Source organism: Bubalus kerabau, chromosome 11, assembly GCF_029407905.1.
Source record: "Bubalus kerabau isolate K-KA32 ecotype Philippines breed swamp buffalo chromosome 11, PCC_UOA_SB_1v2, whole genome shotgun sequence".
Taxonomy (NCBI): domain Eukaryota; kingdom Metazoa; phylum Chordata; class Mammalia; order Artiodactyla; family Bovidae; genus Bubalus; species Bubalus kerabau.
Window position 1 is genome coordinate 66,519,949 of NC_073634.1, and position 17,081 is coordinate 66,537,029.

Sequence of the window (17,081 nt, forward strand, 5' to 3'; positions counted from 1 at the left end):
AACCTGATACCAGCAACATGGAAAATGTCTTATGAGATATATAAAACTGTTTATGAGCTCTGATTATAGCTAGGTAAAAGTAAAAATATGCACAAAGGGGAAACACTATACCAAAGGGTTAAAGGTGGCTGTGCACATGTGACTTTGGCTCAGTTTGGGTTCAGGGTGTTAGTCGCTCAGTCGTGTCCGACTCTGTGAACCCATGGACTGTAGCCCGCCAGGCCCCTCTGTCCATGGAATTCTCCAGGCAAGAACACTGGAGTGGGTAGCCATTCCCTTCTCCAGGGGATCTTCCCGACTGAGGGATCAAACCTGGGGTCAGGTGAGAGAGAATCAAACACTCGTTTCAGGTTCCCTGATGGGACCCAGAACAAGTAGTCTTTCTGAATCTTAGTTTCTTCAGATATAACTATACAGGCTGCTGTAAGGATACAATGATGTACCTTAACTGAAGGGCTAGTGTTGTCCTTAGCCCCTAAGGAAATGCTGGATAAAGGGTATTTTACTTTTTTTGGGTTAGTGTATAATGCCTTTATTGTGAATATCTAATAAACAAGAATGTTTTAACTATTTGACTATATGTAAGGAATTTCTTGAATGGCCACATTTCTTAAAATATTTTCCCTTTACATTTTTGTTTCACTTTCAGAAATGAATCAAGTGTGAAAACACCATTTCTATTAATCCATATATAATGTTTAGAAATTGTTCTGCCTTATTTATTTTGAAACCTTTATAAACCCTAAGAAGTGGTGGCAAAAGAAGATTAAATTTGTATACCTAGCACATAAAACTCAATAGATGCCGCTGTTAAGGGTCTCAAATGTACCAGATATATTCCTGTGGTGTCTTTGTATTTTCTCTGTTAGGGTCCTGCACATTTTGAATCAATGGTTGGCTGTGGAGTATATATTCCAGGATCAAATACACAGAGGACCATGTTCTTCCAGGTCCAAGGCCACCAATTAAAAATAGACTTAGACACTCAATTTCCCTTCATATCATAGATTCCTTCGTAACAGAACTGGACATTCAATTCCTTCATGAAAATGTATGTTATAAACTATCAATGCCCCCATCCTTGTGAGATCATGAGTACTCTCCAAAGTGCATATTTTTAAGCATACAGAATTATCACAGAAGTATAATGCCACTGCTTTCCATTACTTTCTTTCCCCAAATATGTTTATTCATTAGCTGATGAAATAGAAGCTGCAGTATCTTTAAGATAAACATTAATTTAGAAGTAACAAAATTATCAGGACGACACTTCCTCCTTGCCTTCTACCTCTCACCAGCCCAACCTTGACAGCATGCTCCATGAATAAACCCAACCATTTAAAAAAACTCTGACTTCACAGATCACTACAATGTGATTCATAATAAAGGACATACTTCTGTTTCGAACATCTTGTTACAGTGAAAGAAAGACAGCTTAATTAATCAAAGACGCAAATAAGACCGCCTAACGCACCACTTCTAAGCAACTGAGTTATATGGTGTGTAGTGGAAAGTGACTTCGCTGGAAAGCCTGGGTTAGGTTTTGCAATTTGGTGCCAGCTCTGGGAGTTCCATCTTTGGAAGCTCTTGCAAGATTTTGAAGTCAGAGAAAGAAGGGGAAAAATACCTACAGGAAAAGGGCTATGGTTTAACATCAAGAAATCAGTCATTACTATGTAACCCACGCGTTGACGTCTGCCATTACCAGTTTGTCTTTCTGTCGTTCACCATGGATGAGAAAGCCGCTTCGTCCATTGCCTTCGGGGTGCATGACCTTACAGACCCCCACGCGACTGATCCCGCCTCCTTCCTGTGGGAACCATCCCCCGCTGGAGTCATCTCTGGTCATAACCACAGCCTTGACACGCACAATATAGCTGTCACTAAAACGACAACAAGAAGAACGGGGCATGACAATGGTCTGGAGCTGAGGGATGTGTTTCACAGAGCAAGGCTACCACAGCCAGCATTTTTGGGACTCATCAAAAGAAAATCTATGCCTGGCAGCAACCTTAAAAGGTAACCCATGTCAATGCTCAGGGAAAAATCCAAACTCTTAAACTCAGTATAAAATTTAAGTTAAAAAGGAAAGATGCCCAGTTGTTAAAAAATATTTGTGAGTCTTTGAGGATGTATGCAAGCATAACATTCTCCAGTTTCGGAAGTATTAACAATAAAATGAAAGAACTGCTATCTACAGTTTAGTATCTTTAAGTTAGGAAAGACAAATCTATTAACATAAGAGGACATTATGGTTTCAACCCTTAAAACTTGGTTTATAATGAATGACCATGGTTTAACATTTTATAAAGCTAATAATCTGATTTAGCATAAGAAGAGAATAACCCACTCCCAAATCACAAATTCACCATGGGATCATTTATACAGGTGGGAAAATATTTCAATTCCAATATCCTTTACACATGTGAAGCCTTCTGTTTATGACTTTATTTTTTCCAGTCTAAACTTCAATTTCGCAATAAGTTCTGCACATTGGCCAAAAATCCTCTTTCTCCTCCAGAGACCAACTCTAGCTTCTTTTCATTCTCCATCACTTTTGGGGAAATTTACAAGGCCATTAAATTCTCTCCTGCTGTTTTCTTTCTTGTTATAACATTCCTTTTTTTTTTTAATCCTTCAAACATATATTCCCAACTTCTATATGCAAGGTGGGTACCAGGTTCTAAGGAAACAAAAATGCAGAGTAACACAGAACCCTCTTTCTACCCTCCCAGATCCAGTGCTCAGAGCCTGATCAAGCGCCCTGCAATCTGCCAGAGACCACTCAGACCACCCCTCTGCACCTCACTCACCCCTACAGGCAAAGCCACCCAGGTTCCCCACCACCCCCTGCAGCTCATCCACTACTGTGACCCAACTCCCCTCCTATGGTGCCCCTGGGACTCCACAGCCAACATCCCTTTTGCTTCCTCAGTCCTCCCTTTCACACTTGTTTTTACTGTGGTAAAACACATATAATGGAACATTTACCATTTGAGCCATTTTAAGTGTATCACTTTGTGGCATTAAGCACATTTGCACTGTTCTGTGGCCATCACCAAAACATCAACCATCCATTTCCATAACTTTTTTCATGGAAACTCAGACTGTGCCCATTTGACAGTAACTCCCCATTCTCCTCTCTCCCAACCTCTGACAACCACCATCCTATTCCTCATCTCTATGAATCTGACTACTCCAGGTATCTCATATAAGTTCCTCTCACTTAAAAAAAAAAAAAAATTCTTTCTTTAGTATAATTTGGCTACACTGGGTATTAGTTGTGGCAGGCGGGATTTAGCTCCCTGTGCAGGGATTGAACCCAGGTGCCCTGCATTGGGAGCATGGAGTCTTAACCACTGGACCACCAGGTAAGCCCCTCCTTTCATTTTCTTAACAGAAATGAAAATGTGCTCTGGCTGAGTCACGTGGCCCATTCACGTGGCTGCCTTCCTTCCCCGCTGAGCCTAGATGATGGGTGGGGGTATTCACCTCTACTGCAGGCTACAGGGCTCCCTCCAGTTCCTCTGAAGCTCACTAGTCTGACCATGGACTGCCCCCCGCCCTGCATTTCTTCAATCTTCTTCAGATCTCTGGTCTTGTCCCCTCGTTCCTTGGAGATATTAGCAAGTGGGCTGACTATCCCTCCATCTCTTCATCATGACCTCTGGTATGATTCTTCATAATTGAGTTATTCACACCTAGGATCCTTCCAAGCTGCTGACCTCTCAGTTTCTGGAACTCTTCTCCTTCAATATCCTTGTCTTAGCCACTCATGCCTAGGTCACTCTCTTGACCTTGTCAGTCTTCAGCATCCTACACCCCAGCCACGATTTCTCAACAGTGCAGTTCACTCTCTCTAGATTGATCTCTCTTTTTTCCTTCTTTCATTCCAATCTGTCACCCCACTGGGGCCAAGGATCTCTTGTGCCCTACTCTCTGCACACTCATGTTCTCACTTGATCCCATTTATCCAATTTAAATTCCACGGTCTGCTGTGATGCTCTCATGCAAAACCTAAACATGTTTGCCTTCTCTTTGCTCAGTGAAGTTGCCTGGTGAAGTCCTACCATCCACTTAACTCCATACCTGCCCTCAGGCTGCAGCACATAGAGGCAAACACCGCACTCTTCTCTGCTCATAGGTCTAGTTTTGACCACTAAACCCGAGTGTGTCTACCCAGAATCCTGCTACATTTCCCTGATCCATCCCCAAGAAAACTGCTTCACATGTTCTCTTGCCCTCGCTCTCTCAGATGATGGAAGAGCTTGCTTTCATTTTACTAAGAAAATAGACCTACTCTGAAGAGACCCTGCACTGGCACCCAAGAGCATGCCTACTACTCGGTACCAGTATTTGCTGCCTCTCCCCCTTTAACTGTGGCCTAAAACCATCCCTGATCCAAGCTAGGGCTAACAACAACACTTAAATATTTCCTACTGCTAACAGTGCCCTAGTTCACATCTCTACACCCAGACCTCTTCCCTAGGTTCCTGATGAGTAACGCCAACTGCCCATGAGATTTCTCTGCTTTTGCATCTAGCAGGCACCCCAATTAACACATTTTAAGGTTGAACTCGTGATTCCCAACACCTCTGATCCTGTTGGTTCTTCCTTTGAAATATGTCCAGAACACTTCTCCGGCAATTACAACAGCCTTCTAACTGGTCTCTTTACTTCCACTTTTGCCCAGCTTTCTAAACATGTCGAAAGGTAACTCAGATTAAGACAGTCTATTCAAACCCTCCCATAGCTTCTTATATTACTCTGAGTAAAAGTCAAAACCTAGGGCTTACCTTACTCCCCTCCTTGCTCAACCCCACTTCAGTCCTGCTGTCCTTGGTGGTCCTCCATATTACACACTCTACCCCAGGGTGTGTATTTGCCGTTTCCTTCATTTCTAACCCCTTTTCCCACTCTTCTCTCCACACACCAACCAGGCTCATCTCCTTTCATTCCCATCTCTGTACAAGGTTATTCCATCAGAGAAGACTTCTCTGTCTGCTATGTATAAAGGAGCACCCTCCACCCCTATCTTAAACCTTCTCATCGTGTTTTGTCTCTGTTGTTGTTCAGTCACTCAGTTGTGTCCGATGCTCTGTGACCACATGGACTGCAGCATGCCAGGCTTCCCTGTCCTTCACTATCTCCCAGAGCTTGCTCAAACTCATGTCCATTGAGTTGGTGATGCCATCCAACCATCTCGTCCTCTGTCGTTCCCTCCTCCCTTTTGTCTCTCTAAAGTGAAGTCACTCAGTCGTGTCCGACTCTTTGCGAGCCCCTCTATGTGCTACTAAATCAACATCTGCCTATTTGTCAGCCCATTCTGCCCAATTAGAATGTAAACCCTACATGGGCAGGGACTTTGCCCTTCTTGTTTACTGCTGTATCCTGAGAACATAGAGTGATGTCTGATATGTACTGGGTTGGGGAATGATAGAGTTAAACTGACAATATTTGTAAACAGGCTCAAAAAAAAAATTTGTAGCTAACAAAATCCCTGAGAAAATAGTGTTCAATACTCATTTGCTTATAAGCCACAACAGCTTAACTGGGATAGGCTAAAGATTTCCTTTTTATTAATAGGAACACTGAATTTAAAAACTCACAAGGCTTCTATCATTAATCCATTCACCTCAGGATTCCACATGCATATTACTTTAGATCAGAAAGATTAAGAACATTTGTTTAGTTACATACAATTTGAAAATATGCTCCTCCTCCTTCCCCATTTATTCTAGAAAAACTAGGGGTTTCCAGGATGTGTCATTCTCCAGTATGAAACAGCTTTCTCAAATCTTCTATGAACATATTGCGGGTTCATCCCAACAGGAAATGGCCAAGGTAAGTAACAGAAACTCTCTACACCTTTTGCTAAAACACGCTTTTAGTTTTTTGGTTGCAGCTGTGTGCTTTTCTCCCTTCCTTTGAAGGGATTAAGTAAACATGAAAAAGGGAAGTTTGCATTACTTATGTTAGTGCCATCCACTTATTTCCAAAAAGTATTAAAAAAAAAAATTATTCATCAAAAAAACACCCCAACCCTGCCTTCCAGAGTGGAGGGGCGGTGCATTTTGGCCTTTGCTTGTGGTCTGCAGCATCTTCTTTGCTGCCCTGACTTCTCTGATGCACCTTCCTAAGGGCAGACCTCTCTGTGATGTGCTGTGTATGTTGGGGCTGAGGTGGGGCAAAAGCCCCCATCTCCTCTGGCAACAACCCTAACAGCCAGCATTAACTGAGGCTACTGGCTATTTAAAACAAGGCAGGGGGATAAAGTGCTGCACTAAAAGCTGCGAAGGATGTCTGGATAACTCAGCTGCATGGCCGCACGCCAGCTGCTTCCTATCTGTGGTGTACTTACGTTATCCAGGCCCTCACCCCACCCAGAACAGAGAGGACAATGAACTCTCCTACCAGAAAGGTATAAAGGAAGGTACACTCCCTTCCCACCTTCCCTGCCGCCTTCTGGAAAGAATTAACAACATGTTTAGACCAGATGTGGGGTTTATTTGTGGGGCAGGGGGATGCAGCAGGAAAGGCAAAAGCAGATTCATTTCTTCATTTGTACAAGGAAAAAGCTGCTGGTATGCTTAAGAAATTTTCCCCAAAACGCTATTGTCAAAAACAACCACCACCTAGTGCTTCTGAAAGTTTCAGCTATTTAAACCAGTGTAACTGATGAGGACCTGCTGAAGTTCCAGGCATGGGTCCAAACACCAACTGAATGGAGCCCTAGTGTCTGAACTTGAGTTAAACTGACCGTAAGAATCAATGTCATTACACAGAGAAGGAGAAATATAGTATGACAATCCTTATATGTGGAATCTAAAAAGAAACGATACAAAGGAACTTACAGAACAGAAAGAGACTCAGAGACTTTCTCACTCACAGAAAGAGAACCAACTTATGGTTGCCGGGGGGTCGGGGTGGGGGGAAGGGATAGTTAGGGAGTTGTGGATGGACGTGTACACACTGCTATATTTAAAATGGATAACCCACAGGATGTACTGTGTAGCACATGGAACTCTGCTCAATGTTATGTGGCAGCCTGCATGGAAGGGAATTTGGGGGAGAAGGGATACACGTACATGCATGGCTGAGTCCCTTCGCTGTTCACCTGAAACTATCACAACGTTGTTAATTGGCTGTACCCCAAAACAAACAAACAAAAAGTCATTACAAATGGTGTTTGACTACCACCCAAACACCACCATATTCTTTAGGTGCATTTTGAGTAATACTGGCTTTTCCAGATTGGGCTGGGGATTTGACCAAAGGTGGTTCCTTTAATGACTAAGCTTTATGGTGCCCACAGGTGGCCTTATTTGTAAAACCAGGACTTGCTGTCTTGTGATCACTCAACATGGAGCAGACATAGGTGACATCCTTTGGCAGGATGCTGCTGCTGCTGCTGCTAAGTCACTTCAGTCGTGTCTGACTCTGTGCGACCCCATAGACGGCAGCCCACCAGGCTCCCCCGTCCCTGGGATTCTCCAGGCAAGAACACTGGAGTGGGTTGCCATTGCCTTCTCCAATGCATGAAAGTGAAAAGTGAAAGTGAAGCCGCTCAGCCGTGTCCGACTCTAAGCGACCCCATGGACTGCAGCCTTCCAGGCTCCTCCCATGGGATTTTCCAGGCGTACTAGAGTGGGGTGCCACTGCCTTCTCCATTGGTAGGATGGGGAGGGATAGAAAGAACAAATTCAAAGCTAAATTATTTTGGGGTGCTGATTCCCAGGTGATACAAGTAGTTTTGGATCTCGGGCCTTTATGTTCTAATAAGTTCTCCTCAGAATAAAAGCAGGCCTTGTCTGGACCATATTACAGAAGTAAACAAAGGAATTGTAGGAAATGGTGATGAGGCATCATCCTGCCTGTAAACAATGTTTAGAGCCAGACAGGTCAGCACTGCTTTGGCCTCCTCAGTAGTTGAAGAAGATTCTTTTTTGAGCTTCAGTTACCTCATTTGCAAAAAACAAAGAGAGGATACCTCGCTGGGATGTCCTGAGGGTTAAAAGCAGTAATAGAGGTCAAGTGCCTGAGACGAGAAGTTTGGTCGATTGTAGCCATCGTAATTATTTTTGCTGAAAGGCTGACTTTTAGCTACAAATCAGGTCCTTTAATGGAGAAGGAAATGCAAATCCACTCCAGTATTCTTGCCTGGAAAATGGACAGAGGAGCCTGGCAGGCTACAGTCCACGGGGTTGCACGCGCGTACACACACACACACACACACACACACACACACACTTTACAGTCCATGGGGTTGCGTGCGCGTGCACACACACACACACCCTTTAAAAACCATCCTCCTGGGAATTCCCTGGCAGTCCAGTGGTTAGGAGTTTGCATTTTCACTGCTGAGGGCCGGGGTTCAATCCCTGGTCGGGGAACTAATATCACCGTGCTGTGTGGCCAAAAAAACAACAAACAAACAAAAACAGAATAAAAGTAAATTCTCTCAAAAAAAAGAAAAAAAAAAAAAAGATCAGCCTTCCTAACCACAAAGGACTGGGTTTCCTGACTGCCTGCCTTTTTCAGCTGTCAGAGAACAAACAGAGTGACAGGGAGGTTGTCAGACCTTGGACAACAGGAGGAAACCCCAAATGGACCTCCAGCAATTATTAATGCAAGGCAGCTTTATGAAGAACAGGTTCGAGCCTTTATTTCAGGCACACCTGTAGAGAATCCTTCCATCTGCCATCTGGGAACTGGCCCTCTGCTCTGACCCCGCCCCGATCGTCTTCAGAGATGGAGCCTGGAACTTTTACATCCTCCATAAATACTCCCTGCCCCCCTCCTTAGCCCGCTCTTATCTGATTACAGGGCTCCTTTATCTCTCCATTATGCTAAACATACATTCACTTCCTCCTGGCCCTCTTTCCCATCCTTCTCCACTTCACCAGACCTTGAGAGGGATTAGCAAGGATCGCGCCTCTCAGGCTCCCTCTTGGCCCCAGCACAACCCCTAGCCGCCCACTGAGCCAAATATAACACCAGGTCCTGGGCGGGCGGGGGGTGGGGTGGGTGGTGGATGGGTTGGGGCGGGTGGGGCGGGCACTCTTCATTGCAATCAGCCCCCCAACCATACCAACCTCCAGTCTTCCTTGTGCTTATAGATTTAGAAAAGCTCTGAGTTCACCAAATTGTATATATATATAAAGTATTAGGTATATGTATAAAATATAGGTGCATAAAATATATATCTTGTCATCTTTTTAAAAAGAATCAACAGACTATGTCAGCAGGATCAAATGAGCTAAGAAGCCAAAGGTATGGTTCATATTCTATTTAAGTGGGTGGTGGTTTCTTGAGTTCTATTAAGTATCAACTACTTAAGAATTTTTTTAAAGTACTGTACTGGCTTTAGAAATGTATATAATCCATACTTTACAGGCAAGGAAAGCTGTACATAAAGGAATTTTATGCATGGTGATAATGTGGTTTTTCAGCTCTATTCAAACCCCTGGAGGTAGAACACGTGCTCGCCTGCTTCAGTTCAGTTTAGTTGCTCACTCATGTCCGACTCTTTGTGACCCCATGGACTGCAGCACACCAGGCCTCCCTGTCCATCACCAACTCCCAGAGTTTACCCAAACTCATGTCCAATGAGCTGGTGAGGCCATCCAACCATCTCATCCTCTGTCATCCTCTTCTCCACTCGCCTTCAATCTTTCCCAGCATCAGGGTCTTTTCAAATAAGTTAGTTCTTCACATCAGGTGGCCAAAGTATGGGAAGTTTCAGCTTCAACATCAGTTCTTCCAATGAACATTCAGGACTGATTTCCTTTAGGATGGACTGGTTGGATCTCCTTGCAGTCCAAGGGACTCTCAAGAGTCTTCTCCAACACCACAGTTCAAAAGCATCAATTCTTCGGTGCTCAGCTTTCTTCACAGTCCAACTCTCACATCCATACATGACTACTGGAAAAACCATAGCCTTGACTAGATGGACCTTTGTTGGCAAGTAATGTCTCTGCTTTTGAATATGCTGTCTAGGTTGGTCATAACTTTTCTTCCAAGGAGCAAGCGTCTTTTCATTTCATGGCTGCAGTCACCATCTGAAGTGATTTTGGAGCCCCCCAAAATAAAGTCAGCCACTGTTTCCACTGTTTCCCCATCTATTTGCCATGAAGTATTGGGACTGGGTGCCTGCTTACTGTCTAAATTTGTATTGTTAGGCCATTACAGGCAACAGTGATAAGAAAAGCAGCTAGAGATGTAAGACCTGCAGGAGCCATTTCTGGTGAAGGCACCAGCTCTCCTCTCAAATACTAATGAGCAGCCATTAAGAAGCAGAGGACTTTTCTGAACATTAAGGAAGATAATTGGTTTACGTGAAATTAGAGTTGGGGGAGCTAAAACATGAGCTAAGATCACTGAAGAAAAAGGCTTCCTCAGTTACTTAACACCCATGAAATCAGCCATGAGGTACACTTGATGGAGTTGTCTTGGAAACCGCCCTACCCCATTATCTGCTAGTAAAAGAATCCTTGTACCTCAAACAGGTACCAACACTGTAATTTTGGATGATGCCAGGGCCCTCTGCCAGGGCATCAGATTTACCCAGAGAAGAAAGCAGGCTCTTCATCCAATCTTCACTGTGTCTCTGCATTTCTGAGACGCTGTAGCTCATCTTATCTAATCCCCAGAAGATTACAGCAGTGCTTTTCTATCTTTTATCTTTGTGATCCATTTATGTATTTTTAAAATGGCACGTAATGAGTTTTCAGAATGGAACCCCAATATATAATATGATACCTGGAAGGTGGTGGTCGTGGGTGCTTGCCTTGCAATGACAAGGGGATATAACCTTCATCCAGGAATTAATTAAGCTGAAAGCGTGAGGTTCCTGCTTATACTGTGGAGTGTGAATAGGTTTTCCTCCTTTGCTAGTGCTGGGCTCAGAATCTGGGCAGTGAAGATAATTAGAAAATATTTTAGGGATTTCCACTTTATTTTTTGGCAGGCGGCTTGCAGGATCTTAGTTCCCCCATGAGGGATTTGAACTCCAGGGCATGGCAGCGAAAGCAAGGCGTCCCAACCACTGGAACTGAAAGTGGAAGAGTTGTGTCCGACTCTTGGTGACCCCATGGACTATACAGTTCATGGAATTCTCCAGGCCAAAATACTGGAGTGGGGAGCCTTTTCCTTCTCCAGGGGATCTTCCCAACTCAGGGATCAAGCCCCGGTCTCCCGTGTTGCAGGCAGATTCTTTACCAGCTGAGCCACTAAGGAAGCCCAAGAATACTGGAGTGGGTAGCCTATCCCTTCTCCAGTGGATCTTCCTGACCCAGGACTCGAACTGGGATCTCCTGCATTTCAGGCAGATTCTTTACCAGCTGAGCTACCAGGGAAGCCCCTCCTAACCACTGGACTGCCCGAGAATTCCCTAGGAATCCCTACATTAATCTTGCATCATACCCAGTGAGTTCTGCTGTCCTGCAAGGCCACTGGAGCCCTCCTGTGTCCCACCCTGACACTGAAGGGGCGGTATGGGTGTGCCCCTTCTCATCCTCACGTGCCCCATGTAAGTCCAGCATCTTTGTTGTTCTTGCTACCTAGCTACCCTGAAGCATATAAACAGACCTCCTCACCCACACACTTTTTTCTGGTGCACATATAAGGGGTCATTTTCTCTATTATTATAAAAGGCATTGCCACACAATTGACACTTGAAATAGGAATGATTCTTAAATTTAATAATTTATAAATTATTCTTTAGAACCAATCTGAGCAAGCTGAACTTTATTAGACATGGGCCTCTAGTATTTTATTTTCCTACTGAAATTTTAATACTAGTGTTTCAGTGATTCAAAATAAATGCCAATGCCTTTGCTTACAATATTATCTGCAATTTTCTCCTTTACGTTACAATGTGCTGTGAAGAGATGTGTTTTCCAGTCTCCAAGTGCTACCTGACACTTTCAGGCCACGAGAGCCAGAGAAATACATGCACTGAACATCCCTGACACGTGAGGCTGAAACACACACCCAGAGGATGTCCACAGGCATGGACTCTGCCGGCTGCCCCAAGTAGAGGGTTGCTGCTGCTCACATGATCCATCATGGCCAAGAAAAGGAAAGGAAGCCAAGACACAAAGAACAAAGATCAGGGCTAGAAGTTAAACATATGATCTTGACAGAGGCTTAAGAGGCCTGGGAGGAAATAGTTGAGGAAATTCCAGAGACAATTAGGGGTCCTCTGACATCCCTGAGGCCTGGAAACACTGACCATGGAGCACTCTGATGAGCTAGAAACACTTACAGCTGGCTGAAGCAAGCTAGAGCTTCTGGTGGCCCCCATTCCCTCGCCTCAGTAACACCGCCAATTTCAAGAGCAAACCTTTCCACACTGTGAATGGGAGGTGATGATGCACACAGCAGTGCCCAGGTGTGCTGGAGGTGACCTTATAAAACACTGGTTTTGGGGCTTCCTTCTCAGCAAGATTTACAAAGTAGTATCAGAATCACTCCACTGTACTGTCTTTAAAACACAATTTAAAATTTAACCTCTAAGCTTTTATCACCTGCAGTTTGAGGATGCATACAGCCTCCACAGAGAAAGAGTGATTCAGCTAGATTCTATTTCTGTGGCTCTTGACTTTTTTTTTTCTTTTGGAAAAATCTTACCCAAACCTTTTGATTTTACTTATTTAACATATCCAATGCCTTAAGGATGGAGCTATAGTTCTTTTTTTTTTTCTTCAGCCAAAAAACCTTTCCTGCCTACATTTAAATTCAGAAACCACAAGAATACTAACTCTATAATATCCATAATGACAGACCACTTCTAACTGGGGCACAATAAAGACAAAGGCATTAGGGCTGTTATGCTGTTAATGTACAACGTAAAACCATAACACTGGGCAGTTTCAAACCTGGGCAATAAAGCGTTGGCTGAAGTAAATCTTAACACCCAAAAGGCAATTTTAGGAGTTGTGTCCAAGACAGATTTTTTAATGGCTCTTTGGCATCTCTCCCTGTGTCAATATAACTTTCCTGAGTGACTACCTCTTGAGGACAGTAATGCTCCCTGCTAGGAGAAGACAGGCCTGGCTGAGGTCAACTCTGGAGAAGATGCGGCAGGACGGGTGTGGTCATTCATCATCAGAAACGAACAATCAATGAAGAAAGTAATCATTTTTTCTTGAAATTTGAAAATGGCTTGCTCTAATCTCTATTAGTAGAAGAAATCCTAATTTCCCCACCCTTGTGGGTCCAGGCAACTAGAGACTCCTGGTACCCCATAGATCCTAGGTGGATTATCTGCTTGACCGACCACTGGGACCTCTGTATCCTTATCTGTCAAGGATCTATGCATGCATGCTAAATCTCTTCAGTTGTGTCTGACTCTGCGACCCCATGGACTATGGCCTGTCAGGCTCCTCAGTCCATGGATTCTCCGGGCAAGAATACTGGAATACTGGAGTGGGTTGTCATGCCCTCCTCCAAGGAATCTTCCCAACCCAGGGATCAAATCCTCTTACGTCTGCTGCATCGGGAGGCAGGTTCTTCACCACTAGTGCCACAAGGGAATCCCTTCAAGTATCTCAGTTCAATTCAGTCGCTCAGTCGTGTCCGACTCTTTGTGACCCCATGAATCGCAGCACGCCAGGCCTCCCTGTCCATCACCAACTCCCGGAGTTCACTCAAACTCACGTCCATCGAGTCAGTGATGCCATCCCCTTTCCCCTGGCCCCCAATCCCTCCCAGCATCAGAGTCTTTTCCAATGAGTCAACTCTTCACATGAGGTGGCCAAAGTACTGGAGTTTCAGCTTCAGCATCATTCCTTCCAAAGAACACCCAGGGCTGATCTGCTTTAGAATGGACTGGTTGGATTTCCTTGCAGTCCAAGGGACTCTCAAGAGTCTTCTCCAACACCACACTTCAAAAGCATCAATTCTTCGGCGCTCAGCCTTCTTCACAGTCCAACTCTCGCATCCATACATGACCACTGGAAAAACCATAGCCTTGACCAGATGGACCTTTGTTGGCAAAGTAATGTCTCTGCTTTTCAATATGCTATCTAGGTTGGTCATAACTCTCCTTCCAAGGAGTAAGCGTCTTTTAATTTCATGGCTGCAATCACCATCTGCAGTGATTCTGGAGCCCAAAAAAATCAAAAGTCTGACACTGTTTCCACTGTTTCCCCATCTACTTCCCATGAAGTGATGGAACCAGATGCCATGATCTTCGTTTTCTGAATGTTGAGCTTCAAGTCAACTTTTTCACTCTCCTCTTTCACTCTCATTAAGAGGCTTTTGAGTTCCTCTTCACTTTCTGCCATAAGGGTGGTGTCATCTGCATATCTGAGGTTATTGATATTTCTCCTGGCAATCTTGATTCTAGCCTGAGCTTCTTCCAGCCCAGTGTTTCTCACACTGCAGGTAATACCTGCTGCTCTGGATGCATTTTGTTGTTTTCTAAGACTTCTTCTTTGTTAATGTGGACCATTCTTTTTTTTTTTTTCCCCTAAGTCTTTATTGAATTTGTTACAATATTGCTTCTGTTTTTATGTTTTGGTTTTTTGGCCCTGGGGCATGTGGGATCTTAATATACTGACCAGGGATTGATCCCACATCCCCTGTCCTGAAAGGTGAAGTATTAACCACTAGATTGCCGGAGAAGTCCCTGGGATGGATTTTAAATTATTTTTGATTTTAAAATACTGGCTCTAGGAAAGTAACTCATACTACCCTCCTCCACCAACAAAAATTTTTAGAATTGGAAGTAAATATAATACAATTAAAGCTTTTTTTTTTTTAATGTACAATTCCACTGAATTCAAAAAAGTTAAACATTTTTTAGTAAAGACTTTTTAAAAACCCAGCATCAAACAATTCTCTGGGATGTCACATCGCAAAATACAATTATACTAGCATGAGGGGGATAATTCTGATTTAAGCTCTTTCAAGGCAAGTCTCCTTCACCAGGCAAGGCTGTCAGGCCCACCTGAATGTGTCCCCAATCTGCCTAGACTTCTCATTCCTTTTCTCATTCCGGGTACATTCAGGAACCACATGGGCTGTAGACAGTTACTGAAATAACAATCTTGTTATTTCAATATATATATATATATATATATATAATATATAATTATTATTATATCAATGTAGCTGTGTTTTGCTTTTTTAATAGGTAGATCTAATGATTGTCTTATTTTTTTCCCAAACTTTAAACTTTTTATTTTGTATTGAGATATAGCTGATTCCTTGGTGGCTCAGACAGTAAAGAATCTGCCTGCAATGCAGGAGACTTGGGTTCAGTCCCTGGGTCGGGAAGATCCCCTGACGAAGGTAATGGCTACCTACTCCAGTATTCCTGCCTGGAGAATTCCATGGACAGAGGATCCTGGCAGGCTACAGTCCATTGGGTTGCAAAGAATCAGACACAACTGAGCAACTAACTAGCCAATTAACAATGCTGTGGTAGTTTCACAGCGAAGGGAGTCAGCCATACATCTACATGTATCCATTCTCTCCCAAACCACCTCCCATCTAGGCTGGCACATAACATTGAGCAGAGTTCTATGTGCTATCCAGGAGATCCTTATTGGTTATCCATTTTAAATATAGCAGTGTGTCCATGACCTTCCCAAAGTCCCTATTTCAATGTTAATTCTATCATAGGCTTATACACAGATTTTCTAACATGGCTAACATGGATATTTTAGGACCACCTAAAACATTTTAGGAAATTATAGTGAAATTTTATCACAACAGTTCATTACGTTCAAGGCAATCAATGGTGATTTCTGAGTTATTCTCAAAAATCGTTAAAACACGAACAATTCTGACATGAATACACCACTTTAAAAAATGAAATTTATTTTATTCAAACCAGAATAGAATGACTCTACTTACAGACTAAAATGGTTCTGTCCTAAAGGGTGAGTTTCAGGGTGATCACACAGTGCTGGGGAGAGAGTTCTGGCAGGCAAGAGGCCAAAGTCTGAATCTAGGTTTATGATTTTGCTTTTATTGTCTGCTGCTTCACTGAGCCTGGAGTTCAGTGGAGTTCATAATTAATCAAGATCAAAGGATTACCAACTTGAAACAAACAAAATGACCCGCTGCTGAAGAACCCTTTCTTCTCCTACTTTTTTCTCCGAAAGCAATAATTTTCTTTGACTTTCCCTCTGTTTTACACACCCTTCCAAAAATGGTATTTACGATCCACATTTAAACCCCCAAAGGCCAGCTAATGGAAATGTTAGGTTACTAAACAAAATTAACTCTCACCACATTAAAGTACACATGTAATAGAAAAATTGGTGCTTCAAAACACAAATGGCAAAGGGAGTTGTTTCAAGTTAATAATCTCCAATTCAGGTCTTTAAATTGCAGCCCTTGAACTTCCGTGCCTGACTTTCTCAAAAATCTTCGCTTTCTTTCTCAACAAATTAGAGAAAACAAAAAGGAAGAGAGAGCTTAATGACCACATGCTGAAACGGTTAGGGAGAAAGCGCACAATATCAGCAACTTACTTTGAAATGCATAAAAAAATAACACGGCATCTTGGATGGACCAAGGGAGGGAGGAGGGATGGATGGACAGATTATGTTGTGATAAAGAAGTAACAGTAAAATGGTGGTTGTAGGCTGTAGTTTTGACTGTATACTTCTTTCAACTTTTCTGAACACTTGAAGACATAGGAGAGAGAGACAATTTATAGTGTTCTATCCCACGGACAGAGGAGCTTGTCAGGCTACAGTCCATGGGGTTGCAAAGAGTCAGACATGACTGGGCGACTAACACTTCATTCTAGATGGAGATCAACACTAAACGTAGAAGAAGCTGATAATGGTAGTGAAAAATCTGGTTACTTCTCCTCACGCTATCCAGGACACATTTCCTGTTTTTTCACCTGCCACCTACCACTGTCGCTCAGTCGTGTCCAACTCTTTGTGACCCCATGGACTGTAGCCTATCAGGCTCCTCTATCCATAGGATTTTCCAGGCAAGAGTGCTGGAGTGGATTGCCATTTCCTTCTCCAGGGGACCTTCCCGACCCAGGAATTGAACCCGGGTCTCCCACATTGCTGGCAGACGCTTTACCATCTGAGCCACCAGGGAAG

General features: G+C 43.4%; 1 protein-coding gene and 1 long non-coding RNA gene across 4 annotated transcripts in view; one reads left to right on the forward strand and one right to left on the reverse strand.

The window, feature by feature from the left end:
• SPRED2 (sprouty related EVH1 domain containing 2) overlaps window positions 1-17,081 on the reverse strand; it is a 124,280-nt gene that overhangs the window by 33,464 nt on the left and 73,735 nt on the right. For all 3 annotated transcript variants that reach the window (XM_055540482.1, XM_055540483.1, XM_055540481.1), the window contains exon 2: window positions 1,706-1,883. In XM_055540482.1, the coding sequence (XP_055396457.1) occupies window positions 1,706-1,883 (178 nt within the window). The remainder of the gene's footprint in view (window positions 1-1,705; window positions 1,884-17,081) is intronic.
• LOC129623258 (uncharacterized) lies at window positions 8,815-12,292 on the forward strand. The gene is made up of 3 exons (XR_008700437.1): window positions 8,815-9,000; window positions 9,227-9,273; window positions 11,890-12,292. It is a non-coding gene; the product is annotated as an uncharacterized LOC129623258 (long non-coding RNA).